Genomic DNA, 27,607 nt, shown 5'->3' with positions numbered 1-27,607 from the left:
AGCAACACTGTGCGTGCCCTGCCGGATTGATTTATCGGTGAAGGATTTACGTTCGATTTCTGTGAAATTTCTTCGTGGCTTGGAAGGTATTTATATTTTTTACAGAGCCCCCTCAAACAACTAACCCAAATATTATCACGGAACGCGAAATTCAGGTCAACGTGTCTCTTGATGTCTTAGAACCATGCACTTGGCTCCTATCTCAATAAGACAGTTAACTCGTTTCTACGTTTTAAACATCAGAACCGATCAGCTATAATAAGCTCGATCTCACCGAGAAGGCGTCCCTTACAATTGTGGGTCTAATCTAAAAGAACTACACTATCGCTACGACGTCAAGTACTGTCGACGTTCTCGAATGGCGCCCAAAACGTTCGTTCGTTACTGCTCTTCGTGTTTCTAAAGCCCCTTGAGCTGCTCCGGATGTTTTCGGGAGAAAATTCGTGTACATGTTGAGTGAATGGGAGTAGCTACACGTAGCAGATAATATGGCAAAAAGCTAGCTGATTCACAGATACTACTGTGGCACGATACCTTCTTTAAAGTAGTACCTGACAAGACTTCGGTTTTTTTAACGTCACATTTATATAGAGGAGCATACTCTAACGAATTACTAACTTTTAGACTCAACATGAAGAACATTTTAATGTTCTGAAACAAAGACAGCAATGCATGGGACGAAATGTCTTCAAGAGTTAAGCTTCCGTCAGACTGATTTGTAAGAGAAACCTTCTTTATTTTGGATCGCGACGTACAAATTCGCGTAGAGGCGAGACTGAAAGGTTGCCCGATAAACCTTACGAAGAAAGGAATCCTGTCGTGTTGTCAAAAAATAACAAAAAATCACTTCCCATAGTTGTGGAGGATCGAAGTACACTACCAATTACTGCGCGCCACAGTGCATGACACTTCAGTGCATTGAGAGAGTGCTGCTAGATTGTACAAAGCTGACAGACGGTGACAAGAAAAAATGCATTGCATATCAACAGTTAAGTGTCAGAGGCGACTTTGAGGTCATCTGTGTGGATTTTGCATGACCCCTGTGAGAGACAGCAAAGAATGCTTTGTGGAATGCAAATCTCATATCCATATGTGTTGTTCCCATTGGTATGGCTGTTTGACAACCAATACTGCTTGTGCAGTGGCTTGAAAGTGATTGTAGCGACCTATGTTGCATTTGGGGGATGGACGAAGAAACTTTTCAGCGGAAGATGGAAATGAGAATTTGGGGAGAAGTGTATTAGGGCAAGCAATTTATTCGTAATGTTTTCTTTTATAAAAAAACATAGATTAGAATGTAGCCATCACCTGTATGTCATTTTGTGATTGGTTGTTTGGGACTTAATCGGGAGCATCAAACTAAACAGAAGGCCATCTGTTCATGGTATGTGGAACAAATGATGGCGTTGCAAACAAAACTAACACAAATGTTTGCTATCTCTCCTGTACAGAGAGAGTGTTTTGTCCTAAGATAACGTTGGCAGTCTATCGTTTACCAGTTTTCAGGCCAGGTCCCTGCCTGTTCAACTGTCTGGTTTCTGGCACAATTTCGTATTGGACTGACTCGGCTCATGGATTGCTCTTTTCAGAGTGCCGCGTTAGCCGACCTCAGCCATGTCGGACAGCGAGGGCAGCAACTACTCGGAGGACAACGAGAGCGAGCGCAGCTTCCAGGGGAGCGAGCGAGCTGAAGAGGAGGAAGAAGACGAGGAAGAAGCTCGCAGTGAAGCTGGCAGCGAGGCCGGCAGTGGCATCGGCGTGGCCGAGGCAGAAGAGGTTCCCGAAGGCGCCGAGGTAGTTTTCCCCTCCTGTTCTTTGAAGGATTGCGTGCTTAGAGTTTAGGAAGGTCGCGTTTGTCTTCAAAGCTTGCGTTTGCTTACGACCAAGTTCTTGCAATCTCTTACGTCGTGAGAACAGACTGGCATGCTGGCACCGTCCATGTGGTTGCTGCGGAACTGCATTTCACTAGAGTGAAGGTTTTTGTGGTATCTTCAAGATCAAATGTATGTATATGAGAAATGCTCGAGTATAACATTTTCAAAAGTTTTTTTTAGCCATCCAAAAAAGAATGATGTACGAAAGAAAGGGGTGTAAACATACAGAAATGCCAAGTGTTCGACCGGTCAAAAGTTGTGGGGGCGTTGTGATAAATCCCAAGATGTATCAAGGCACTCGGTCGTAAGCACTCGAAAGTCTGTGAACTGGCCTTTAGGGCATTGCAAAGCCCTTCATGTTTGCTAACATCATTTATGTTTATGCTCGTCAAGTTCATACGTATGCAAAACCTCCTTACCGCAAGCAGAAAGGTTGTTGTAACTCGGTATCTTTAGTAGTCAAGTCCTTATGCGTGATTTGCTCGGAATACGTACTGTGGCATTCCATGGGACAGGATTTCGCACATATTCCAACAGAGGGATGATATAGGCTGCAAGCACATGACCTTCACTTAGTGGAAGAACAGCTGCCAGTAACTGTGTTGCGACTTAAAGGAAAATCTTTTTGTTAACTTTGTACAGTGTGTACAAATGATACCATTAAACTCTCGCAAACAAGCACTTGTAAGTGCCCCTGTTTTGTGTCTTAGCTTTGACTGACCTGTTTGTGCCCTAAGACGCTTTTATGCATCCTAATCGTACGGAGAAAGTCAAGTCGGGAAGCACAGAGCTCCTCCATCCATTAAGGCGACGGCTTTTGCGGCAACCCGATTGCTTATTTATTGTCTGTAACTGCACTAACCAAAGCTGTGCGGTTGCATAGGGGGTAGGCTATTGCCAAGTGAGAGGCCAGTAATTCCATCGCTGCCGAGGCACCCAATCTTCTGGAAAGACAGCTGGCCATGTTATTAGAGTCTCCGTTAAAACACTTGGTGACACTGTAGGCTTCTATAAAAGAAAGGTAAGCGTCGCGTGCCTCCAGTCTTGTTTTCCTCCTACTTTAAACCGGAGTCAAAGGTGGATGCATTCGTTCTGGATGCATTCGGAAGAGGCACCCTGCAGTTCTCGTTTTGTCAGCGATGGGAACATGCAACACCTCTAGGAGGCGCGCCGCTCCACCTTGGCAGCTGGTCGGAAGCGCCACCAGTGACAGCACCCACATTATGCCGCAGACTGGAACCCTGTCCGCTCCGTCCTATTCTAATGCGCCCGCAGCGTCTTCTGCGCCTTCCCAAGGCTGTGCTTCTTGGTCTAACTCCGGAGTAAAGGTTTGGCACCTTGACATTCGAAACATACCCGTGTCCAGCGTTGCCCTGTGTGTTTTCCGTCATTCGACCTGCGGAAGTTACTCGGAGCTTCTGTTCACTCGCGTGTCCCGCAGTTGTGAGCAGCAACGGCGGCAACATTCCGCCGTGTTTTTCGCTCATCTGCTCTGGAAGAGGCACCTACAAATCGTCTATGTGCTTGAAAGGTTCCGAAATCACTATGGGACGAAATTCGCCGGTGCCAGTAAATAAAGAGATCTACATGATAAGTACTTTTTATTCCCCTTATCAACAGATTACTCTTCGCTCGTTGGGGGATCAAGTAGGCAAACTGGGATTGAGATGATTGTGGCACATTTGTCCAGCACTTGAAGGGGATCTTTGCTCTTGATTTCCAGGTCTTGCATAAATGAAGTTAGTGCCGACTATGCCCCCAAACGTTTTGTATAGTGTGTGCTCAGGTAAGCTGACATTCATTAGAAGCAAAGGTTGGCTGCTACGCAAGATGTCTGTGTCAGTCCGGTTGCATTCAGTTCGAAATGCTTTTTCTAGGAGCCGCACCGTGGCGCTCCCGTCTTATCACACACTTTCAATAGTGTAGGAAACTGATGAATGTCACCGGTTTCTCAGGAGGACCCAGAACCGGAGGAGGAGCCAGAGGGAGAGAACCTGGACGAGGATGAGTATGACGAGGAAGAAGAGGAAGAAGACGAGGATGAGGAGGCACGGCGCAAGCGGCGCAAGAAGGCCCGCTTCGGCGGATTCATCCTGGACGAGGCGGAGGTGGACGACGAGGTGGAAGATGACGAGGACTGGGAGGAGGGGGCAGAGGACATGATAGACCCCCATCGCCAGACCGAGGAGGCCTCCTCCAAGGAGCTGCACTCCCACCGCAGGCTCCAGATGATGCTCACGTCAGTCTTCGTCTCGTTTATTTGTTCATTTATTTCTGAGTATTGGCAGCCTATGTATGGGCCGTTATGTGCCATTCATACCTAAGCTGACAGTTTAGCGGAAGCTACGGGCCAACTGGACCAATTGTGCGTTATCTTTCCCTGCTTGATCACGTTCTCTCCTGCCCATGCCCACGCTCAGGTGATGAAGGAGAGGTGGTCGTTGGGTTCAGTGAGTGCGTAGCTGCCATCTCACTGTACGCTTAGGGGTGATTAAAGTACAGAAGGAGGGTTTTGTTCTTAGAAAATAAATATACCTTTTGCATCTCCATAGATGCATTTTCATAAAATAAATAAATTTCAAATAGAAAACACACTATATGCAGAAAGCACACATTCAAAAGTATGCAACAAATAAAGAACAATAAACAAAGCAAACAAAAAAGTTCCCTAAGGTGCGCCCTGGCATGCAGCGTGCAGCTTCGAAGAGGTGTATAGAAACAACAATACGATAAAAGCAAACTTTAGCTGTTTGGCCAAACACACACACATATCCATACATGCATACATTTGTTGTCCCTCTTACGCCGTCTTGTTTCGCGGAGCAGGTCCCAGAAAGAAGACGAGATCGAGGACTACTACCGGCGCAAGTACGCGGACACGACTGCGACCGAAGGTGGCTACCGTGAGGCCGACGTGGAGCTCTCGGACGAGATCGCCCAGCAGACTCTCCTGCCAGGAGTCAAGTGAGATAGCCTCTCTTGGGTTTCTAGGTAGTTTCTTGGGGGCAAGTCTGGAGCATGAAGGCGGCAACTACCCTTTTGACACTCTTCCAGGGACCCCAACTTGTGGATGGTCAAGTGCAAGATTGGGGAGGAGAAGTCCACGGTGCTCCAGATGATGCGCAAGTTCATTGCCTACCAGTATTCGGAAGAGGTGCGTGATCCGTCCTTTGGTACCTTCACCAGATGCTGGTTTTGTCTGCCGGTTTCCGTTGTTAGGCTTTTCCCGACGTAAGCTTTCAAGAGCCCCAATGCAAGTGAAGCTTGCAGCTTACAAGGCTTAGTCTGATATTGTCTTGAGCAGAATTATGCAACCCCTAAAATATTCTAAGGCCTTCCGGCGATCCCCCCCCCCCCCCCCCTCCCTCCCCTTAGAGCAGTATCAAAGCTATCAGTGGCTTGACTTAGGCCCCCGCGACCCCCCCCCCCCCTTTGAGCACCTCTGTTCTAGAGTGTGCTTCGTGTCTATGGGACTGTGACGTCAAAAATGTATCTAAATTAGGTCTTGGAATGCTTCAAACTAAGCACTCAAAATAGAGATTGTATATGACATGTAATGGTATAACTGTTGCATTGCATTTCTTGATGTTTTCTCGGTGCCTTGTTATGTTTATGCATTCTTCACTCCTGGTTAGACTCAGATGACTTTATACTATTGAATAGTAAACATGAATAAGAATACTGATTTCCTTTCTTCCTCGGAGTGATGACATCTTTGCGTGCTCTCTGAGCTTGTGCTCCGGGACCTTTTGGCGTGGCCGTCACCGTGCCCAAGCGTCTCCTTAACGCTCTGGCCCTTGTCCCTCTCCCCGCAGCCGCTCCAAATCCGGAGCGTGGTCGCCCCAGAGGGGCTGAAGGGCTACATCTACATCGAGGCCTACAAGCACACGCACGTCAAGCAAGTCATCCAGGGCGTTGGCAACCTCCGCATCGGTCTTTACCAGCAGACGGTACGTGCCCTCACCTAGCTGGGATTTTCTCGGCGCTTGTCACGAGAAACCACTTTGTTGCTAGTTCTGCAACCAGCAGCAGTGTTCGGAGAAATATTTACAAGATGGCCTAATATGTTGAGGGTGGAATTTTGCCTTCTGCTGGAGATTGTATTTGTTTCTACTTATAAGGAAAGCTCCCAAGTCAGATATTGGTGTAGTTCTGGAGTGTGGTGGCAAGATTTTGGCCTTCTCTAAATAACCTCGAAAGGTTACCAGACACGTGTAATAACATGTTACCCCTGTCCATTACCTATTTACAAGGTTAGATTCTTGAGTATGGAAATGTTATTGTCCGTTCACTTTCGAGGTACGGTAAGGAACATAGCTAATAAAAATTAAGAGGTAAGCAAAAAAAAATTTAACATGCCGGTTTCGGTAGTTATTTTCTTGATCCCAGTTGCTGGAATTATGGTGCATGAATGTCGCGTTGTTGCGGAGTGCTCCGTGGGAGTGGAGGTTGAAATAAGCTGTAGCGCTTCCTAGACAGGTCTGAAAAGTGTGACTGTATTGAATATTTGTTTAAATAGGACAATATATTCACTTTTATTATTTTATATGATTTGTGCGGCACTAGCATACGTGCAAGGTGAAACCCATATCTTGTATTTTTGTGTCGAGGAATGGATTCGAAACTAGCCACAATGGCTAAGGATTCAGATGCAATATGCAGTGCTTTTGATGTTTGCTGAAGATGAATAGAGATTGATTGCTTGATTGATTGATCCTGCGGCGTTTTTCAGATGGTTCCTATCAAGGAGATGACGGACGTCTTGCGCGTCACCAAAGAGCAGGCCCAGCTACGTCCCAAGCAGTGGGTCCGCCTCAAGCGGGGCATCTACCGCGACGACCTGGCCCAAGTCGACTACGTAGACACCGCGCAGAGCCAAGTCAACCTCAAGCTGCTTCCCCGCGTCGACTACACCCGGCTGCGCGGTGCGCTGCGGCCCGCGGCCGGCGAGTCCGAGAAGCGCAAGAAGTCCAAGCGCCCCGCCGCCAAGCTCTTCGACGTGGACGCCATCCGCGCCGTCGGCGGAGAAGTCACCACGGACGGCGACTTCCTCATCTTTGAGGGAAACCGCTACAGCCGCAAGGGCTTCCTCTACAAGGCATTCGCCATGTCCGCCATCATAGCCCAGGGCGTGAAGCCCACTCTCTCGGAGCTCGAGAAGTTCGAGGAGCAGCCGGAAGGGCTGGAGCTGGAGCTGGGGGAGAGTCGAAAAGAGGAGCAGGGCCACTCGTTTGCTCCGGGCGACACCGTGGAGGTGGCCGAAGGGGAGCTGGTGCACCTGCAAGGCAAAATCATCTCCATCGACGGCAACAAGATCACCATGTTGCCGCGGCACGAGGACTTGACGGAGCCGCTGGACTTCCAGGCCCACGAGCTCAAGAAGTCCTTCAAGATGGGGGACCACGTCAAGGTGATCGCCGGGCGTTTTGAGGGAGACACCGGGCTCATCGTGCGGGTCGAGGACAACATGGTGGTGCTCTTCTCGGACCTCACCATGCACGAGGTGGGCCTCTCTCTTTCATTGTGTGATCTAGAACAAATCTCTAACGATATACAGTCGTTGACCGATTTCTAGGACACTGATAATTCTGACTTGTTCGATATTTCAGATTTAAAGGAGGAACTGTGACCTACCTGATAGAAAAAGTGCATATTCACGAATAGATTGAAGTCCGGAAGTTTGATTTTTCATACAAAATCATTGCGAGTTACCAGCGGGAAACACTACCGAGAAGTGGTCATTTTGAATTAATTTTTGGTGCAGATGGATTGGATTGGATTGGTTTGGCAGCGCTACTTGAGCACTGCGAAGTCCTACCGCTAGGAGAAGCTGTACGGCTTTTCTTTCTCTTGCTGCGAATCATTATCATCATCATTGTCGTTACCATTTTGCTTTGTTCATTTGCCATTGCAGTCTTGGACTTGCGCCCCTCATATCGATTTCATCTCGGTGAATCCCGTTTTTGGACTACGCTAGCTTGGACGTCATTGCCCCATCTGTTTTTCCGCCACTGCGATGTGTCGTTAGGAAGTGCAGGAAGTACTGGATCATAACGCTAGAAAAGAAGGGAGCGATTCTCAAGCTAGTAGAAAGTTGCCGAACGCAAACAGAGGCGTAATTTGAAAAAAGACACGCAGGCGTAACCTGAAGCACGGCACTGTTTGCGACTTTTTTTAGCCTACGCAGACGTAATAAAGCCAAGTTTTTTAATCTAAAGATTTTTCGGACTGCTCTAATATTCGGACGTTTTCTCGATCCCTGCAAAGTCTGAAAAATCGGTCAGCGACTGTAAGCCATTGGTGCCTTTGTACATGCGCTGACCTTAGATTGGTTAAGTGCGCACATATTCAGAGTTTGCAACGTCGCCACAGGATAGCACCACAGCTCCACTGGTTGTTGAAATCGGCTGGGGAACACCTTCTGCAAGTGCTGACAGATGGCGGCGGGGTGCATATTTGAAGAGGCGATGCGATAGGGCATAACCGGATTGGCTGGTTATAGGAAGCGTCGCTGTGACGTAACACCTAACAACCGAAGATCGCCGGCGACGTCCTTCGTGTTACCGGGTTGCAAGCGCACAGTGTCGTTGCCCTTGTATGCACAACCTGCATGCACAACAATGAAATGGCACCGTTGTTCTCGACGCATCACGTGCACGTCCTTCATGGACGCGCTAAGTGACCTGATCTGCTTGCACCATGGAGAAGAGGGGTTTTGGAAATGTTTATTCTGTGGAAAAGTGCTGAAAGGCTGCATTCACCGTGCTTTGTTGTATATAACAGCCGTGCAAAATGCTAACATATTTTTTGGAGAATCAGCGTAGCAGAAACAGCGATTTCAGACCATTTTCTTTTTTTGTGTATTGTGTGTTGCTTGAGCTGCGCAAAGTGATTTGTACCACTGCCGACGGGGCTCGTCAAGCATCTTGAAGCCTTTTCCCTGCCGCTTCATTATTTCCTAAAAATAGGAGTAAACATTATTATAATTAATATTATTATTCCTAATAAGTCAGAAGGGGAAAGCTGGTTAGCGGCATTTCGGCCTGTGGTTGTGATACGTGTCCTTTTTATAGTGTTTGAGGCCGCCGGACCATGAGCCGCTTGTTGCCGACTGGTGTAGAGGTACAAGGAAATAATGAATGAACAGGACAAGGGGCGACTCATGCACATTTCTTCAAATAGGCGCACATGTGGTTCCTTTTACCTTTTGTTTGTGCATTCTTTATACACTTCCAGCCACCAAATGTTCTGACTGCCTCCAACCAGTTCTTCATTTCGTTTGTTCCCCAGGTTTAGGACGCATAAAAAAGTCTTGCCGTGTCGTTACTTGCTCGGAACTCCCCTATATTTTCCTCAAGGATTGACGAGAACCTTAACGGTTGTCATCTGTGCTACCAGACTGGCATATTGTTTGGGGGTTAGTTCCCTCCACACGGGAAGTGACGGCAGCTTGCGTGCCCCGCCTTCCCTTTGTGCAGCTCAAGGTGCTGCCACGTGACCTCCAGCTGTGTGCGGACATGGCCACGGGGGTGGACTCTCTGGGGCAGTTCCAGTGGGGGGACCTGGTGCAACTTGAGTGGGTGACCCTTTGCCTTCCCGCAGCTTTTGCCTTTCTCGACGGCCGCAGTGGTGTAGCCAGGAACTTTTTTTTTTTTTTTGGGGGGGGGGGGGGTGGGTTGGTCTTTGTCTCGTCTTTGTGTGTAGTAGCCAATGCACTGTTCATTTTATGGACGGACATGGCCATCCCCAACTCCTCTGTTGGCTAGAACAATTCGGTAGTTATTCAATATTTGTCTTCCTTTTCTAAAAAGAAAGAAAGAAAAACGTGATTTTTTGGTGGGGTTTTGACTCCAAATCTTGCAGATCGAGAAGTGCGTCAGAATTGATCAAATGCAAAAGCTACGGTCACACCGCTAATAAATACATCATACGAAATTACAGGAGTATGTTTAAACTTGGCCTTTAAGAGTGGAATGCGATAGCTAAACATATGAACCCCCGCTCGTTCCCAAGACGTGCAAGCGTGTCTGCGTGGCCTGGTTGGTAGCGTGTCTGGCTTGCAGCTGAAGGGCCGGGGGTTTGAATCCCGCCTCCGCCTAAAATTTTTCACATTTTTTTAAATGCGAAAGCGTTAACTGTCTCATGGAGCGAAGCTGACATTGTCTGTAGTACCGAAAACGACACCTGAATTCCCATTGGCTAAAAGAACAGCAACGCAGATGCTTCGTCACGGCAGCCGTGAAGCTGGCAGTGCACTGTGCCTGCACAGTGCATGATGTCGCCGCCGGAGCGCTGTGTGAAAAAGGAAGGTGTGGTACACTGCTTGTAGGAATGCACTGTGTGTAGAAATTCTTTTGCATTCCTACATGTAAGCAGTTTTTAAGTGTCTTTATTTTCTTTCTCTATGGCAAATTAATTACTTTATAAAGTTAAATAATTTTAGACATGCGGCAACCTTTAATTCGCATTACGTCATGTTTTCATCGCTTTCATTCCATGCGTGACGTCACGTGAGCGTTGTGGGTTGTTTGAACTTCCCGCGCGAGGTCACATGGCTGTGACGTCGCGACCCTATTGACCAATCCTGGATTTCCCCGTCCCACCGACGCCAACTTTTCTGCGACACAAGCTCCTCAAAGCTTTTGCTTTAAAATGCAGTCTCCAGACGCTGTCCGAGTCTTGTGTGATGGTCCTGTCACACTGATCATGCAAAAACCGTCTGCCGACATGTTAATGTTGCGTGTATGTTGATACATCCTAGAACTTAGTCTGACTCAACAGGCAACTTGTCTCCCAGCTGTAGATGAGCAATTTCGCTAGTGCAGTACAACCGCTAGCCCGGGGTCTTTAACGTGCACCACGCAGTAGTGATACATGACCGCATATGGTACGATGCTCATCCAGATCGAAATGGGCAGGGGTGGGGATCGAACCCAGGATCCCCGGGTTCTGCAGCACGAGCTTTCGCTCCACGTGCTCCGAGCTGGTGTGCGCTAGACCACTCGGCCACCGATCCACCCCGCAGACATGTTTAGAGCGTACATACGTACGAAGCAAACGTGCTCCGAACGTGCTTGGGACATGTCCGCTGGTAATGTCTGCAACGAGCCAGTGTCTTTTGTATGATGCATTTGTATTAGCAGTATGACTGCGGCTTTAATGGGATGACAGCTGTAATTGATCACTTTGCAATTTGATTTGCTTTTTATTTGTGTGGAATCGATTGGTCAGCACTTTTTCTGGTTCTTTTATTTAGTTTTGTGGTTGTTTGGATTACTGTATATCACCGCATATAAGTTCACCTTCTCAGAAATGGGTATCTAAAATGAAAATGTCTTAAAAAACATAATTTTTTAAACTCTCTTTTTGGTACTAAAAAAAAAAAAAAAATTCTTATTGGTCAGACTTTGGGGGGGGGGGGGGGGTTTGGCTTATATATAGAATCTGCCTATACGCGGCGATATACGGTAGTTGATTTCAAGCTCGATTTGCTATGGACGCCAAAAATTGGTAACGTGAATAAATGTAAGGTAGGCCGCAGTATACACTCAAGAACAATGTGAAATGACTACTTAACAGACTCCTGAAGTAAATGTTTCAAGGTTACACAGTGGTGACCTCACACACAGCTTGAAATGCCTTTGAAGAGGGGTTCTAAAAGACATCAATTAATTTGATTATATCCGAATGAATGAATGACTCATTCAAGTAATGTTCCCCATCTCAGTTTGCATTGACACTCTGCCCTCGCTTTTTCTTGCCAGCCCCCAGACTGTGGGGGTGATTGTGCGCCTGGAGAAGGAAAACTTCCAGGTGCTCAGCATGAATGGAAAGGTAAGAAGAAAGCCGCCATTTGCCCTCTCTGGCGTCCGCTTACAACTGAACTCTGCAGGTGGTTCAAGTGAAACACCAGTCTGTGAACAAAAAGTGTGATGCGCGCAAGGCCGTGGCACTAGACTCGGACCAGAATCAAATCCAGATCAGGGACATCGTCAAAGTCATTGACGGCCCTCATTCGGTAAGTTCCGGTTTGCAAGACGTGCCTCGTCTGCTCTAATGCGAGGGTTCTCAAACTGGGTTCGTAGCAGGGTGTAAGATGAGGTGAAGACACACAGCATGGTAAATGCTGCAATGCAATCAGCCAGATAAAGTCACCTTGGCGTGCGCCCAAGTAGCTTCAGCCAAGAACGTCTCCACCATCCAGACAGTGCAGCTAGTAAAGAAAGAAAGAAAAAAAAAAGTGTCTTGTTTTTATGGGAGTCAGACATGCAATCTTTCCGGTCTGAGCATTTGCTTTGACCTTGACGAATGCTTGCTTGAACACCGTGCCAGAGATCTCTCCGTTTTAATTTGTTAATAAAACTGTTATTGCTGTCGATTAGGCACGAAACTAGGGTCACTTACGAGGCAGTGTCTAAGCGACACACGTAGCGCGGGTGCCAAGCTCTACGCGACGCGGTGCACCGTGAAAACAACTTTAAATCGAGCGTGTCTCCCATAGAAAGTCGTGGGAAACCGGGCCCCACAGCCCGCCTTTAGCCATATGTCGTGGAGCCATCTGGCAGCTCCGCTTGCAACCGAGGCGAGGTGAGGACTTTGTTTTGCAGTTGCAAAGTGCGTGGTGTCCACACTTACATCTTATGCCACGATTCGTAGGAACTCGGAGGTCCCTCAGATAACCCACCGGGTTCCCCAAACTTCCGAATTTCCTCAACCATGCCTGCCTCTCAGTAAAGTGTTTCTCAAGTTTAAAGACTATTTTAGCACCTCTGTGCCACCCATTATTGCAAAATGTTTTCACCAAACACTTTCCAGCATACGCACGCTGTTGTTTGCAAGGCTTCCACACTGCTTTACCGCACCAATGCCGAGATCAGGATCCTCAACCATCAATTAAGAGAGATCGAGGGTCCTCGAGATCGAAAAGTTTGCCAACTTCTGGTCTAATGGGCCATTGCTCGAGCAAAAACATAAAAATAAATCCAAAACTAAAACCCAACATTCTGCTTTTGAACAGCCAGAAGTTCATTCTGCAGTAATAGAACCTAGCTATGAAGAGTTGCTGGCTTGTAAACATTAAGATGGTGTAGTAACTCAGACGTAAGCTCGCTTCGGCTAACGATTGAATGTTTGGGTGGACGGAGATTGACCAGACTCTTTTCTGCGCCCGTTCGTAATGCAGGGATCTCAAGGGGTAGTCAAGCACATCTTCCGGAGCTTTGCCTTTCTGCACTCTCGTATGATGCTCGAGAATGGAGGAATTTTTGTCTGCAAGACGAGGCATCTCCTGTTGGCCGGCAGCACCAGGGTAAGATCTTTTTGTAACTTTTGGAGTCGGGCAACTGCCTCCTCACCTAGCTGCATCTCGTACCCTTTTAACACATGCTACAGGACCGTCTGCTAATCGTTTCTGAGATAAACGTCGTAAAGTCTGTATTCTAAGTAGGCTTGCCTGCATCGAGGATGGAAGGAATTAATCTGTGCAGGGGCTCTCTGTGTGGTGGTTACAACATTTTGTTCTCATTATGCAACTTTTCAATGTTTTAAATTTTATATGAACTTAAGTTTAGTTCACTGTGAAAAAACTTGGAGGAACCTTAAGCTTTGCCCTTAAGAGTGGAATGCGATAGCGTTATCGAGCCCCGTTCGCATTGCCTTCTCATTCGCTTCTCATTTTCTTGAGTCGCACAACGTCCTAGTTCTCATGACACAACACTCCTTTATTTATCCACAGTACGACTTTCTTCTCATTGTTTTTTTCTGACACGTGATCTTCTTCACATTCTATAGCACTACTTCACTGTTCTGTACACACTACAAAGTTTCTTGTTTCCTTGTTCCTTCGACATTCACGCGCATTGAGTATCTCACTCACTCACTCACTACACACGTGTTCACACACACCACACTGGCATTTTCACTCATCGTAGTTGAGATTGTTGCGAATTCCTTCATATATTTCTTGTTCCATGGCATATTTGAACGACAGTTGTCCCCCCTCTTCTGGAGCACTTTCATCAAACTCAATCACTGCGAAGGTGACGTGATGTCACACATCACGTTTCCGACATCACGCCACATCATTTCACGTGTGAGGTCACACGTGGCTGTGACGTCATGACCCTATTTACCATTGAGGATTTTCTGGTCCCACCGACTCCGGATTTTCTGAAACACAGGCTCCTTAATGTTGTCGCGTTTGAACTCATTTGCTTGATCATGCTGGCAAAGATCAGGGAGGAAAAATATGTCCCGCACACCGCACATAGGACACTAGCACAAACCGCACTCTGTGCATGGTTTGTACTAGTTTTTTTTCCCTGTGCACCACATATGTTATCCAGTGCGAGACCAAGTGAACAAGCACGCCGCACAAGTGTCACCTTATATGGTTCAGGCGCGATGCAGGAAGTCAATGAGGCAACATGGTACGACATCGCACCGCTCTCGCCGGCACGTTTTTCCGGGAGCCCGACCGTTCCAGGGCAGCTGTGCTACGCAGCTCAGTGGCTGTAGTATTCGACTGCCACCGCACCGATTCAGTTTCGAGCCTCGCCGGTGCTCGAACTTGATATATAAACTTTATAGTATATAACCTTATTGTTGTGTAATGCTCGCAGTATGTCAGTCATTCACGATGCTTGTCCATGTCGATTGGTCATGACACTCGTTTGTGACGCTTGTTCACGACAATTTTTCAATAGAAGACAACTCATAAAACATATTCTGGATTCAAAAAACTTTTTGGGATCGTACCTGCATGTGTGGTAGTGCGTGACCACTTTACCTGACCTGCGGTTCTTCCGTCCCCACGTATTCCCCCGGAGCAGCAGGTGACGGGTCCCGTGATGGGCGGCTACACTCCCCAGTCCCCCCGCATCTCCAGCCCCATGCACCCCTCGGGAGGGGGAGGGGGCAGGGGGGGAGGGGGAGGGGGCGGCGGCAGGGGTCGAGGGGGACGCAGGGACAGCGAGCTCATCGGCGAGACCATCAAGATCACCCAGGGGCCCTACAAGGGTGCGTTCGCTCTGCTTTCTGCCCCTCTTTCTCTCTCGCCCATGCGGCCACAGTTTGTGAATCCAGCAAATCATGCGTGACAGCTTATTGCTTACAACGTGCCCTCATAGGGTGGATCATGTAGCCACCTGAGATTCTAAATATAAGCCGTCTTTCTGCAACGACGCGCTCCAAGTAAGTCGTTTTGACCACGCGGGGCAATGTATGGGGTAAATTATTTGAATCTCGTGTTGGTTTATTGTTGCGCTCAAGTAAGATCCTGCGCTCCACAAACTTCTACGAAGGTGGCAGCTGGGTGCCAGAAACATGTTTGCAAATTTTAGCGTTTATTGTTGTCTCGTTTGACCAATGCATAGAGGGCAGGAAACAGGTAGCACGCTTTGACACTGTACTAAAACAAGTCTAGCCCCTGTTTGCAATTGAGTGAAGACCATTGCATTTCCAACCCAACTTCAGAACCATTCTTTGACACGAGGAATTCTGTGGTTAAAGTGACACTGAGGTGCTGCTTACGTGGAAGAACACAAAAATGTGTCATGTTTTTACGTGAGGCGGCCCTAAGGAAGAACCGACTTCCTCTGTGCTATGTGCAGGCCACATTGGAATTGTGAAGGATGCCACGGAGTCTACTGCCAGGGTGGAGCTTCACACCAAGTGCCAGACCATCTCGGTGGACAGGTCACGCATTGCCGTCGTCGGGTGAGCTGCCTCGAATTTTTAGGATTCGCTGCCAAGGACTGTTTCCTGGTGTTACGCAACACTAGACAACGCTGTTGTGTGGTGTGTTGCGGGACAGTAGATGGTATGAGCAAAGACATTGCTGTTTTAACCTGTTCTAGTAAGACGGTCTGTGGCTAAGGGTTTGAGACTGCTCGGACGACGTGGAAGCTTACGCAGTCAACTAAAATATATAGAGTTTAATATCCGCATCTACCAATATCGATTTAAAAAGGGCGCTTTGTCAACTTGCACATTATAATCGCTGCTGCGAGATGCATATTGAAGGCCCCTAATTGGCAGTAGTATGCCACCCATCCCTGACTTGCCCTCTGCGGTGCCAAATTTAGGCTCTGCACATTAAGGCAGGCTATCGTCCTGCTGCGTAACCAGATGAGAATCCAACATTTTTTAACTGTGATTTCTCCTTGGCATATGTCCGTTAAACAACCATGTCTCCCACAGAATGGTAACAAGCCTTATTTACTTGAACTTGAGAGCTAAGTGAAGGGAAAACCAGGGCCAGCCAGATCCCATGAACTGGCCCCTTTTATTTCAGATTCTAATCAAATATTCTGTCATTTGGTGATATTTGAGAACACTTAAAGTAATTTGTCTTGATATATTTTGTGGTTGTGGGTGAAGCTTTTCGTGTGCTAGGAGAGGCTGTGCTTAACCCTGCTGTTATTTCCGCACCAACAGGAGCGCCAGCAAAGGGGGTGGCGGCGGAGTGTCGACTTACAACCGTACGCCAATGTACGGGAGCGGCAGCCAGACGCCCATGTACAGCAGCGGGTCCCGGACACCCATGTACGGTTCCCAGACACCCCTCTACGAAGGTGAGTGGCGCAAGGCTCGATAAAAGACAGAGGGCGATGAAACTATTTTGATTTACAAGAGGTGAGAAAAACTACAATGAACAAAGGTTCTCCGAGACGGTGGACGCATGCCGTCTTGAATGCTTTTGCGAGGCATAGGTTTACGAGCCCATCTTTTTACATCCCAGCGGGCAGCCGGACGCCCCATTTCGGGGGCGGGCAGACGCCCGTGCACGACGGGAGCCGCACCCCGGTGCACGGGGCCTGGGACCCCACGACGGCCAACACCCCGGCCCGGCCCGAGCTGGACGACTACCAGCTGGAGGAGGCATCCCCCTCGTACCAGCCAGCCACCCCGGGCTACCAGGCCCCCGAGACACCCCAGGGGCCCTACACCCCGCAGACCCCCGGCATGTACGGCTCGGACCACGGCTTCTCCCCGTACCAGGCCAGCCCCTCCCCCACCGCCTATCAGCGTGAGTCTCTGACCCCTACTCGTCCGTCTGCTTGTTGTTGAACGAGGGTCTCTCTAGCGTAAGAGGCACAGCCACGGGTCGAAATGCTACGACAGAAGTAACCATTTTGACCGCTCACCTTCTTCATCATCACTTTTACGACCACTGCCAGGACTGTGACATAATTTGTTGCCACTTCGGGATCAGACTAGTCAAGGCACGTTCGCACCCCTCTGCATTGGCGCCCCTCTTTTGTGTACTAAACGGTCGTCACCGTATTGCATGTCACAAGTTGTGTGTTTGTTAAGACTTTAGTCATTGTGCACTCACTTTGTTGGAAAAGTTACGAACCCAGCATTGTTATTGCCCCTACTTGGCTCTTTTACTTTTGGGCAAGTTTGCTGCTCACCGTAAAATACTGTGGAAGCGCCCACTTTGTTCAAGCGTCCATTATAAACGTTTCCCAAACTTGGAAATTCTGCAAATTAAACATTAAGTGCCTGACTTGACCTGGCAAGCAGCCGTGTCTAGATTAACCCAGTTTTCAATGACAGTGGGGTGAGCGCTCCCCCGATATTTTATGGTAGGTTTGAAACGTAAATTACCAATTGAGCTGTTGGTATTGCGTAATAAAACAAAAGCCTTAATTCTCGGCGCACTCCGCGGTTGCGACCGCTGGCGTACTTCGCGGCGGCCGTTGCAGCTGTCGACACGATCCGTACACAGCTCGTAGGATCTTTTCTCGATCGAAGCTTCTCGCAGTTGGCGAGAAGCGGCGCCGATCTGCCTGGTGAGCACGTGCAGGAAAGCCTCAACCGCTTTCTGCAGGCACGATAAACGTGTGCCTGTGACGGTCCGTGTCATCTTTTATTTGTGTGTTACTTTTATAAGGTCCAGATATAACGAAGAAGCATATAGCGAAGTAATTTCTGATTCCCGTTGATTTCGTTTGACCGGGCTCGACTGTTCTACACATCTGGTGCACAAACGGTCGACTCTGCCTCGGCAGTCTAACGGATGCTAGAAACGTTGTTCTCTTTTTAGCGTCTCCGAGCCCGAAGGGATACGTGGCGACCCCGAGCCCCGTGGCATTCCAGGCGGGCACGCCATCCCCGTCCACGTACGGCGGCTACAGCCCCATGACTCCCGGGGCACCGTCCCCCTTCAACCCCCAAACCCCAGGGGCAGGTGAGTCGTGGACACCGTTGTCCTTTAGACCGCCGATTATTCTGAACGACGAAACTCCGAAGCTTTCGCCCATCGACGCCTGGTGCCACCCCAGCGCTAGCTTCTGGATGATGTGACTGTGTGCAGCTTTTCAACTCTACCTCGTACGTAACCACAAGGGTGAAACTGGAACAGCTCAAGTAAAATGCAGATCTGCGGAGGAAATTTTCAATGAGAAAGTGGCGGTCGACGGAGCCGTTGAGTGCATACAGCTGAACAGCGTCATACCAAAAGCGGGCCCCATTTTCTCATTACATCTCCAATAAATCACTTATAACTTTTTAATAAGATAAGGGTTCTGACGGCTTGGACCTCTAGCACTACATTTGGACGGAGAATGAACTTTTGGCGATGCATTGTTTATTTTTGCGGTTTAAAGATCCCTGTGAATTTTTGGGGAGGGAACCACTGTATACGCTGGCTGGACGTGGTAGACGGGCAACAGGAGCGCTTCTCTCCTGCCCAGGGATGGAGGCCCTGTCGGTGGAGTGGCAGACGATGGACCTGGAGGTGCGCATCAAGGACACGCACGAGGACGACGGCATGATTGGACAGACGGGCGTCATACGGGGCATCTCGGTATGCTATCACCCCATCTCCCTTTTGCTATCTCTCCCCCTCCTTTGCCTTCTCTTCCTCAGTTTTGAAGGGACCGTGAAATGATTTTTAGACTGGCTGAGAGCTGGCGAAGGCCAGGCACTTGAGGTTGCTTAGGTCCAAATTCTTATGGTCTCTTACTCCGAAACTGGATGTCACTAGAGCTGAAGTTTTTGAAGTATTTATTAGATCAAATGTACACAATATCTATTAGAAATGGTCATTTATTACCATGTAAAAAGTTTGTTGAACGAAAGAGAAAGAAGATGTGCAGAAAAAGAAGAAGGAAATATACGGAAATGCCAAGTGTGCTAAGGCTAGTCGATAGATGGCTCAAGCGTGTCCTTCTCGGCAGAGAATGGTTTTAAAGCGCACTGTCATTAGCAGTCGGGATTGCCAGCCTTAAGTACAACCCCTGCAGTGAAGAGGGAATGCTTGCTGGATGGAAAATCACGCTGAATTGCCTCGGTACGATGAGATTGTCCCCATTGGGGACCCAAAAGGGAGGGAGGGAGCAAAGTGGAAGGGTAACTAGTCTCCTTGTCACGTGACTTGTGCACATGACGACAAGCTGTTGTTGTCACAAAGCACGGAAATAGCCGATCGCCACGAGAGCCAGTCAACAGGTAACCTATCTGTTGTTTGGTTATCTGTTTGATGTATGTTTCATCTTTATTTTTTCCACCTGCATTTTATGCCTGTGCACAATTTTTCTCATACGAACTTAGCTCGTTTAACCTGGCGCCTTTATTCCACTGTTAAGAGAAGCCTATTTCTGCATTGTAATTGAGGAAGACTGTGTGTTCTTGTGGCAGGGTGGAATGTGCTCAGTGTTCCTCCTCAAAGAAGACCGCGTCGTCAGCATTCTCAGCGAGCACTTGGAACCCGTGGTGCCGGTTGCTAAAGACAAGGTGAGGAACTCTTTGCTGATTTGGATCACGTGGAGTCATGTGACCAGTTGAATTTGTTTGTGTTATTAAGGAATAAATAGTGCTGCAACAGTATTGTATTAACACGATTGTAGGTCGACCCGTTTTTTTTTTTTAATTTATGGAAATGCGAAGTGGGGGGTCAACTTATAATTAGGGTTGTTCGTTTTCGGGTTTTATATTTTCTTAAATGCGGGAGGTAAAAATCGGGTGCTCTTTTTCAAGCTGATAATCGGGGAGAAATCGGGTTTTTTGTAGAAACATTCAGAATTTCGGGGTTTTTCGGGTTAAATTTACAAATGTACTCAGTAAAACATTTGTTCTTTTTTTTTTATCTTGGTGTATCAAGAGTTTTTTTAACGCTCACGCGTTAAGATTACGCGTCTGTTTAAAGCTGGTAATCGGGGGGACATCAGGGATTTCCAGCTCCGATTGCCGTTGTTCGCTTCGAGGGAAGCACCGCCCACGGATTCCTCCTCTCCCTCAGGTATCAACAAAAACCTCGACCGTTCGAGGGACGGTCGTCTTCGATCAGATATTTCGCTTTGGAATAAACCTGTTAAGTTTTCCCGATCTGTTTACGCGACTGACTGGCTCGGACGTTGTTTGTGAGAAAGCTTGGACGCCAGCAAAATGGCCATGCTACCCGAGAGACCCATGCTGGGCGTCGACACCTCAGCGGTTGAAGGGGAATTGATAGTGCATTTCACAAGCTGTGTGCAGCAGGGCCGAAGCTACGTAGCGTGCCGAGGCGGTTCCACATGCACAGCGGGGTGACGGAAATGTCCCTCCGAGGCCCCAACGCCTATTGTCGCTTTTTTTCAGCCAGCCTCCGTAGAATGTCATGGTGAGTTAGGCGCGCTCTTTGGGCGGTTGGTTCAGAGTCGTGTAGCGTCCATAGTGCTGCACACAGCTTGCGAAATGAACTATAGGTCACTATTGTCCCGAGGTAGGGTAGCTAGCGTGTGCGCGCCACAAACTCCGTTAAGCGCAAAAATAAATAGGTTGGTTATGTGTATTTTGGAATTCGGGGAGAAATCGGGTTTAACCCGATTCTCCTAAAACATATTCGGGGCACAAAAATCGGGTAAAATCGTTTTTTACCCGAAAACGAACAACCCTACTTATAATCGAACTAGCATTGCACCATTCTGTGTGCTGATTGTACAAGTTCTTTTTTTTTTTTTTTTAAATATGCACGTACGAGTATAATTGATATTGATTCCCAAATTAGTTTGAATGTATGGTGGTGAACGGCGCACGGCACGCCTGACTCTCGGGGGTGGCGGTACTTGATGTAAGTGCCACTCCGGAATGGCTGCTGGAACAGCCTCACTCTCCCCGCCGCCGCTTTTTTGCAGTTTTTCGCACAATTCACGGTCGAACGTTGTTTGATGGAGTGACGAGATTACGCTTGAGCGCCAACTATGTTTCTCTGTATCGACGTGCGTGATCCGGACAGTTCAGGTTCTTGGTGCTCGTTTATGGCCATTCTTCATCCAGAAGCATCCAACAACTGCACCACTGGATGCAAGTTTTACCCGTTGAAGCGGATGGTGCTTTAGTGGCATCTCCAACGGCGCAGGATCTTAACTGCGACGGCAAACAAAGAGGCTTCCGCTGACCAAAGTTTGGATAGGTCGGGACGCCTTTCAGAGTTAGACGAGTTAGAGGTCAAGCTTGCAACGTAAGTCGCAGAAGTGCGCAATCGGTTCCTACTCGTGACGTGCAACGCGATCACCGAGGAAGCGCGGAAGATGCGATTGTTGCCGTCATTTGTGAAGTGCGAGATTTTGTTGGATGCCGCCACCGACGTGCTTTCAGAATGTAGCAGTGATAATGACGGGAAGGACAGCACCAGTGCGGACATCTCATACTCTAGTTGCAGAAAGAGTGAGAACGACAGGGAGCAGCTTCAGTTGTCCCGCTTCCTACGTGAGCTTCCTAGTTTTGATAGCGTCTGGGCATTCCGTGTGCCTCATCCGTGCGTGCGCAGCCAAAGCATGCCGGAAGGCATCGAGCGCCTGCTAGATGCTGGGCTTTCGAAAAAGACGCCCTGTTGTTTTCACGTGTTCGCCGTAAAATGTGCCCCTAAAGATTTCTTTTTTTTTTTTTTGCTTATGTGCGATGTGGGGGGTCAACTTACAATCATGTACCGTATTTACTCGCAGAATGAACGCACTTCTTTTTCCGAAAAATCGATGCAAAGTTAGGGGGGGCGTTCATTACGCGAAGTAAAATTTTTGGGTCGGTTATTTACTCGCATAATGAACGAACCTTTTATCCTGAAAAATCGAAGTAACTTCTTATCTCTCTGCGCGCGGCGCCCTACCCCATAACCGAACGAAGCCGTGCAAAAAAAAAAAAAATCCTTTTTTTTTTCTTAGTTTCTTTTGTTTTTTGTTGCCGCCTTTGCAAGCTGTTTTGTTTGCTTAGGCGTTGCTTAGGCGAGGGCTCTCCGCTTATCTTTCTTATCTCCTTGCGCGCGGCGCGCGACGCACGACCCCCCCCCCCCCCCCCCCCGTAACCAAACTGGGCCATGCAAAGAAAAGAAGAAAAAAAAAAGCTCCTCTTTTTCTTGTTTTTTTTTCTCAGTTCCGTGGGTTGTTTTTCTTTTTGTTTCTTTTTGCCGCCTTTCGCAAGCTGTTTCGTTTGCTTAGAGGGCTTCTCCGCTCCTCTTTGTTACCTCCTTGCGCGCGGCGCACGACCCCCCATAACGAAACTGCGTTGTGCAAAAAAAAAAAAAAAAAAGAAAAAAAAAGCTCGTTTATTTTTGTTTTCTTTTAGTTCCGTGGATTTCTTTTCTTTCTTTTTGCCGCCTTTCGCAAGCTGTCGCTTAGAGCGCTTCTCCGCGTCTCTTTCTTACCTCCTTGCGCGGGGCGGCGCGCGAACCCAAAGTCCAGACTGCGCTGTTAAAAAAAAAAAAAAAAAAAAGCTCATCTCGCATGTTTTTTTTCTTGCTTCCGTTGGATCTTTGCGAATTTTTTTAACGTCTTTTGCAAGGCGTTTTGTTCGACCACGCTGCCCATGCATTCGCGACCTCGCTGACCTCGCTGCACCAGGATAAAAAAGTGCGTTCATTTCGCGCGCGTGGGAGGAGGGGGTCAAAATTTTGACCTCCGAGTTGGGGGTGCGTTTATTACGCGAGTGAAAAAAAAAGTCGAAATTTCGACAGCCGACTTGGGAGGTGCGTTCATTACGCGAGTGCGTTCATTGTGCGAGTAAATACGGTAAATACTGTATTTGACAGGCATTTATGGTTCAGAGGCAGAAAGCCCTTAGCATTGTTTTAGGTCTCACTTCTGAGTAAACTAATTTCATTACTTTTTACTCTTGGGTGGGTGCACCAGGTGTGCGGGGTTCACTTACAGTTCTTTGGAGCTTAGGGGTCCGAAGAACTTGGCGTACAAATATTTGTTCATCAAGTTAAATTAGAACTATTCCTGTTGTTATTTTTTTTTTTCTAAATTTCGAGCATGTTGGGGAAAATTAAGCTTGTCACCATCAGTGTAATGGGCGATAGAAAGACGACGACAAGATTGAACTCGGTTTTGCTTTGCGAAGGATCACGGTGGATGCCACGAGCCATCTCTTGTGATCCAGTGCTGTGAACGTATCACGTGACTCTGTTCAGCGCATTGCTGTGCCCCTCCCAAAGTTCACGTGACACTCGCGCATGGTTAGATCGGCTTTGACGTCTCGTAGCGTCCTCCCATTCGCTGCAAGGTGAAACAGAATATGGCAGCCAATGTCGAGTCTCTGTTTTTTGCTAACACTGCTTTTAGAGGGGTTTTTTCAGTTTTTTTTAAGAGTGATCCAATTGGGAAGAAATTTCTTTAACACATTTATTTGCCTTTACATTCTGCTTACAAATATGTGTACAGTGGCCCCAGTTTTTAATAATATCAAGCGACAGTCGATTGCCGGAACAGACAGCACTGTGCCGCGGAGGCATGCAGCGACACAGGAGAGATTACTAGGCGCATGCGCACAAAGCTCTTTCCGGTACGAGCGTCGTCTGCTAGGCTATTCCATTGACCACACACAGTCCCTGTTTATTATCTGTTCGCATAACTAACCGCCTTTAAGCAAAGATCTGAACAACGCTTGCTTGCGTGATACTGCTCAGGCGTGGCATAAACAGCGCATCATCACAAGTTTAATTTAGTGGGTCTTTTTTTTTTTTTTATGTTTACTTTGTGAGCACCAACAAAATGAAAGATATGGTGACGCGACAAACTGAATGCAACGATGAATTAAACTATATATTGTAGCCAATGCTACGAGCAACTTAGACCAATCCAGTGCTTTCACCCTGCCACGTGACATTGTGCTTTTACGTGCAGTTGTACCCAATGGGAAGGCCACGTGACACACTTTTAGCAATGGACTGGACAACACGAAAGTAGAACGGAGTATAGACAGGGTTTCCGCTTGGGGTTTTGTATTATCAACTGCGTTGTTGCTGTCATCATCTAGCCTATGTAGCTGGGTAGTCACACTTTTCTTTGACCAGCGGGTGTGTGTGTGCATTTTTATGCCTCTTCGAGTGCCTATAGAAACACGGAAACATGTTGTGAGAATGTCGGTGGGTGGCATGACGCAAAGGGATATAGCAACAGCAGTCGGGGTTTCAGAGGCTAACGTTAGTAGGATTGTGAACGCATTCCAAGAGGAGGTGCTTATCGGCGATACACTTCGACATTGCAAGCGCCCTGCCCTCCTTTGCTACGGAGCAGGGGCTGTGTGCGTTGAACGGAATAGCCTAGCAGACGACGCTCCCACCAGAAAGGGATTTGTGCACGTGCGCTTAATCTCTCCTGTATCGCTGCAAGCCTCCGCGGCACAGCACTGGCCGTCCCGGTGGTTGATACTCGCTTTATATTATTAAAACATTGGGCCACAGTACTCAGTTTCGAAATAGCTTGGTTAGTTTGGATACTTTTAAACATTTCGTCTGCAAAGATTATGTGTGGGGTTAAGACAAATTCAGCTATTTAAATCAGAAAATAAACATGCATACCGTATTTACACGATTGTAAGTTGACTCGATTGTAAATCGACCCCCCCACATTGCACATCAGCAAAAAAAAAAAAAATGTGTAGATGCGCATTTTACTGCGATACGTGAGAACAGCAAAGTATCTGTTTCGAAAGCCAAGCCTCCAACACGCGATCGATGCCTTCTGGCGTGCTTTGGCTGCGCATGCACGTGCAAGGTGCATGAGATGCCCAGGCGTTAATGAAACTGGGAAGTTCACTCAGGAGGCGGGACAGCTGAAGGTGCTCATAGTCGTTCTCACTCTGTCCGGGACTAGACTACGACTCGTTCGCACTGGGGATGTCAGGCCCGTCATCATCACTGCCACTTTCTCGAAGCACGTCAGCGGCATCCAACTAAATCTCGCACTTTGCAAATGACAGGATCAACCGCATCCTCTGCGCATGCTGGGTGATCGCGTTGGACGTCACAGGTAGGGACCGATTGCACACTTTTGCGGCGTACGTTGCAAGCCTGATTTCCAGCTCCGGAACCAGATTTTGGCCTACGGAAGCCTCTTTGTTTGCCATCGCAGTTTAAGATCCCGTGCCACTGCTGACTCCACTGGAGCATCACCCGCTCCGACGGGTTGAACTCGCATCGAACAGCACAGTTGTTGGTTGCTTCCGAGTGAAGAATGGCCAAAAACGAGCACCGAAAACCTAAACTGCCCGGATCACGCGTGCCAATACAAAAAAACGTAGTTAGCGCTTCAGCATGATCTCGTCACTCGAACAAACGATGTGCTACCGTGAGTCGCGTGAAAGGACCTTTTTTTAGTAAGCTTCTGCGCTTGCATACACTCCCGCTGTTGCCATTTTCGCAGGACACTGGGATGCAGTGCCCTGTGAAAATAGCGACAGCAACATTGTCAGCATCTATGTTCGCGCGTATTTAGTCTATTACGACGCTTTATTTTTTAGTATTGGTAGTATGGAGTATAAAAAGCACTGAAAACCGGTACAACGGCACGATGCTAATGTGTTTTGACCGGCGGAGACATGTTGGGCTGCTCTTCGATTGTAGTTTGCAGACAACTCCCCAGACGGCACTCGTTGCTCGAAAAAGGGTGAGTGAGCCAATGAGCCGTGAGGCTGTTCCAACGGCCTCCGGAGTGGCTCTTACAAGAAGTGCCGCCACCCTCCGGGAGTCGGGCGCGTTTGCGAATCACTATCAGTAATACTCGTTCACGCAAATAAAAAAATAATTAACTTGTAAAATGAGCACACAGAATAGTGCAATGCTAGAGGTACAGCCGGGTAACAAGCCGAGGTGTTCATGATATCGCGGTTGTTTTGTTTGTGCCAGTGGTGGAATGCTTTGTTTCAATTATAAGTCGACCCCCCCACTTCAGATTTTCAAAAATCGAAAAAAAAGGGTCGACCTACATTCGTGTAAATATGGTACCTCGGTAAGCTTGAAGGTCTTTCACACATTCACTGGACGCCATATTTGAGGGCGATGTTTAGAGTGCATGCTCAGAACGAGCTCACATTAATAGCCTGCTAAGACCGGCAACCTTGATGGTGCTAAATGCACGTTCCAAAAGGACTGCGGAAGCTCGCCGTCAGCACGCGCTCAGCAGCAGTGTACACGGATATAGCCGCCAGTGAATACTCCCTATAGAATTCATCAAGGTATAATTAAAAAGTCTATGATAGCATATATTTTTTTAATGACACTAAAAATTTTTTAAGAATCAATTGTCACACAAAATGTCTGAGGCATATTGAAAAAAATACTTAAACTATATTTAGCATATTTATACCCCTTTTTGGATATCTCAGTTAAAGTTCAACCAGAAAATGAAATGACAAAAATTAATTGCACACATGTGGAGATGCCGCTTCTATAAAACCGCAAAGTGTGTAAAAGTTTTTCTTGTAAAATTACAAGAAAAAACATTTACAGACCCACTTTGCTCTACTTTCATAGCAATATTTGAAAATAAATAAGAGTTATTTCGGCAAAATACTGAAGGGCAAGACAAAAATTGTCTGCAAATTTCAAAAAACAAGATTTCAAAAAAAAAATGTGACATGTTTTTTTTTTCTTTTTCGCAAAAGAGCAGTGTATATTCTTATGTCACATGGCGTCTGTGTAAGCGTTTTCCGAGGCTTGACGAAACCGCCGCTTCCAAACGCAGGTGAAAGTGATCCTGGGCGAGGATCGGGAGGAGACTGGGGAACTGCTGAGCATCGACCATCCCGAGGGGGTGGTCAAGATGGGCAACGGCAAGATCACCATGCAGCCCATGCGCTACCTCTGCAAGATGCACGACAGCTGAACCCACACCCCATTAAACGGAAAACTCATCATCCCCCCTTGGGGCCCCTTCACACTTCAGCCCGTTTTGTTCTGCGTCTCTATGCACAGTGCAGCTGGTCAAACGGGCAAGTCGGTGGCTGCTTGTTCAGTCGTATTGCCGACGAACACTCGTCAGCAGTGAAGGTAGGAAACATGTATATAGTCTGAAGTTTCAAGCCAGTTTTTATATTGAAAGGAATAAGTGGTTTTACGGTTATTTCTTGCACTGTCATGGGCACATTGCAAGTTTTAAAAACCAGCATGTCTGGAAACTGAGTCTTGGCAGCGGAATACACTAAGGAATGGAAGACCGGCAGACATGGATCAACCAGCAAAGAGGTCTTTTATTCCTTTGTGTGCAAATTTATTTTCTTTACTGGTACTATCGAAAGCTAGTTTTTTGTGAGATACTGATACCCATACAGATCCATTTATTTTTTATGCAGAACTATAATTGCCTGCAGATTTGTTTTTTCTTACAGAACAAAACACGAGTTTCAATTGCGAGTATTTTTTTCTGAATTGTTGGGCTCTTATGGGTTGTGCTTCCATAAAAATCTAGGTACTCCCAAATGCCTTGTCAGTGTCTCTTGAAAGCAAACATAGCCCCAGGGATCAAGCAGCA

At 47.6% G+C, this 27,607-nt stretch overlaps 1 protein-coding gene across 1 annotated transcript; it reads left to right on the top strand.

The window, feature by feature from the left end:
• LOC8051348 (transcription elongation factor SPT5) lies at positions 1 to 27,021 on the top strand. Its single transcript, XM_029990561.2, has 19 exons — positions 1 to 86; positions 1,590 to 1,794; positions 3,830 to 4,113; positions 4,701 to 4,838; positions 4,929 to 5,028; positions 5,690 to 5,824; positions 6,607 to 7,377; positions 9,353 to 9,450; positions 11,639 to 11,708; positions 11,767 to 11,892; positions 13,057 to 13,182; positions 14,705 to 14,891; positions 15,485 to 15,590; positions 16,311 to 16,447; positions 16,615 to 16,902; positions 17,926 to 18,069; positions 18,575 to 18,687; positions 19,521 to 19,616; positions 26,822 to 27,021. The coding sequence occupies exons 2-19, from the start codon at positions 1,615 to 1,617 to the stop codon at positions 26,960 to 26,962; spliced, it is 3,240 nt and encodes a 1,079-aa protein (XP_029846421.1). The 5' UTR covers positions 1 to 86; positions 1,590 to 1,614; the 3' UTR covers positions 26,963 to 27,021.
• The last annotated feature ends 586 nt before the right edge of the window (positions 27,022 to 27,607 follow it).

Source organism: Ixodes scapularis, unplaced genomic scaffold (assembly GCF_016920785.2).
Source record: "Ixodes scapularis isolate PalLabHiFi unplaced genomic scaffold, ASM1692078v2 PGA_scaffold12__126_contigs__length_90152505, whole genome shotgun sequence".
NCBI classification, from domain to species: Eukaryota; Metazoa; Arthropoda; class Arachnida; order Ixodida; family Ixodidae; genus Ixodes; species Ixodes scapularis.
The sequence above is the reverse complement of the archived record's forward strand: the minus strand, read 5'-3'. Positions and strand labels throughout refer to the sequence as shown.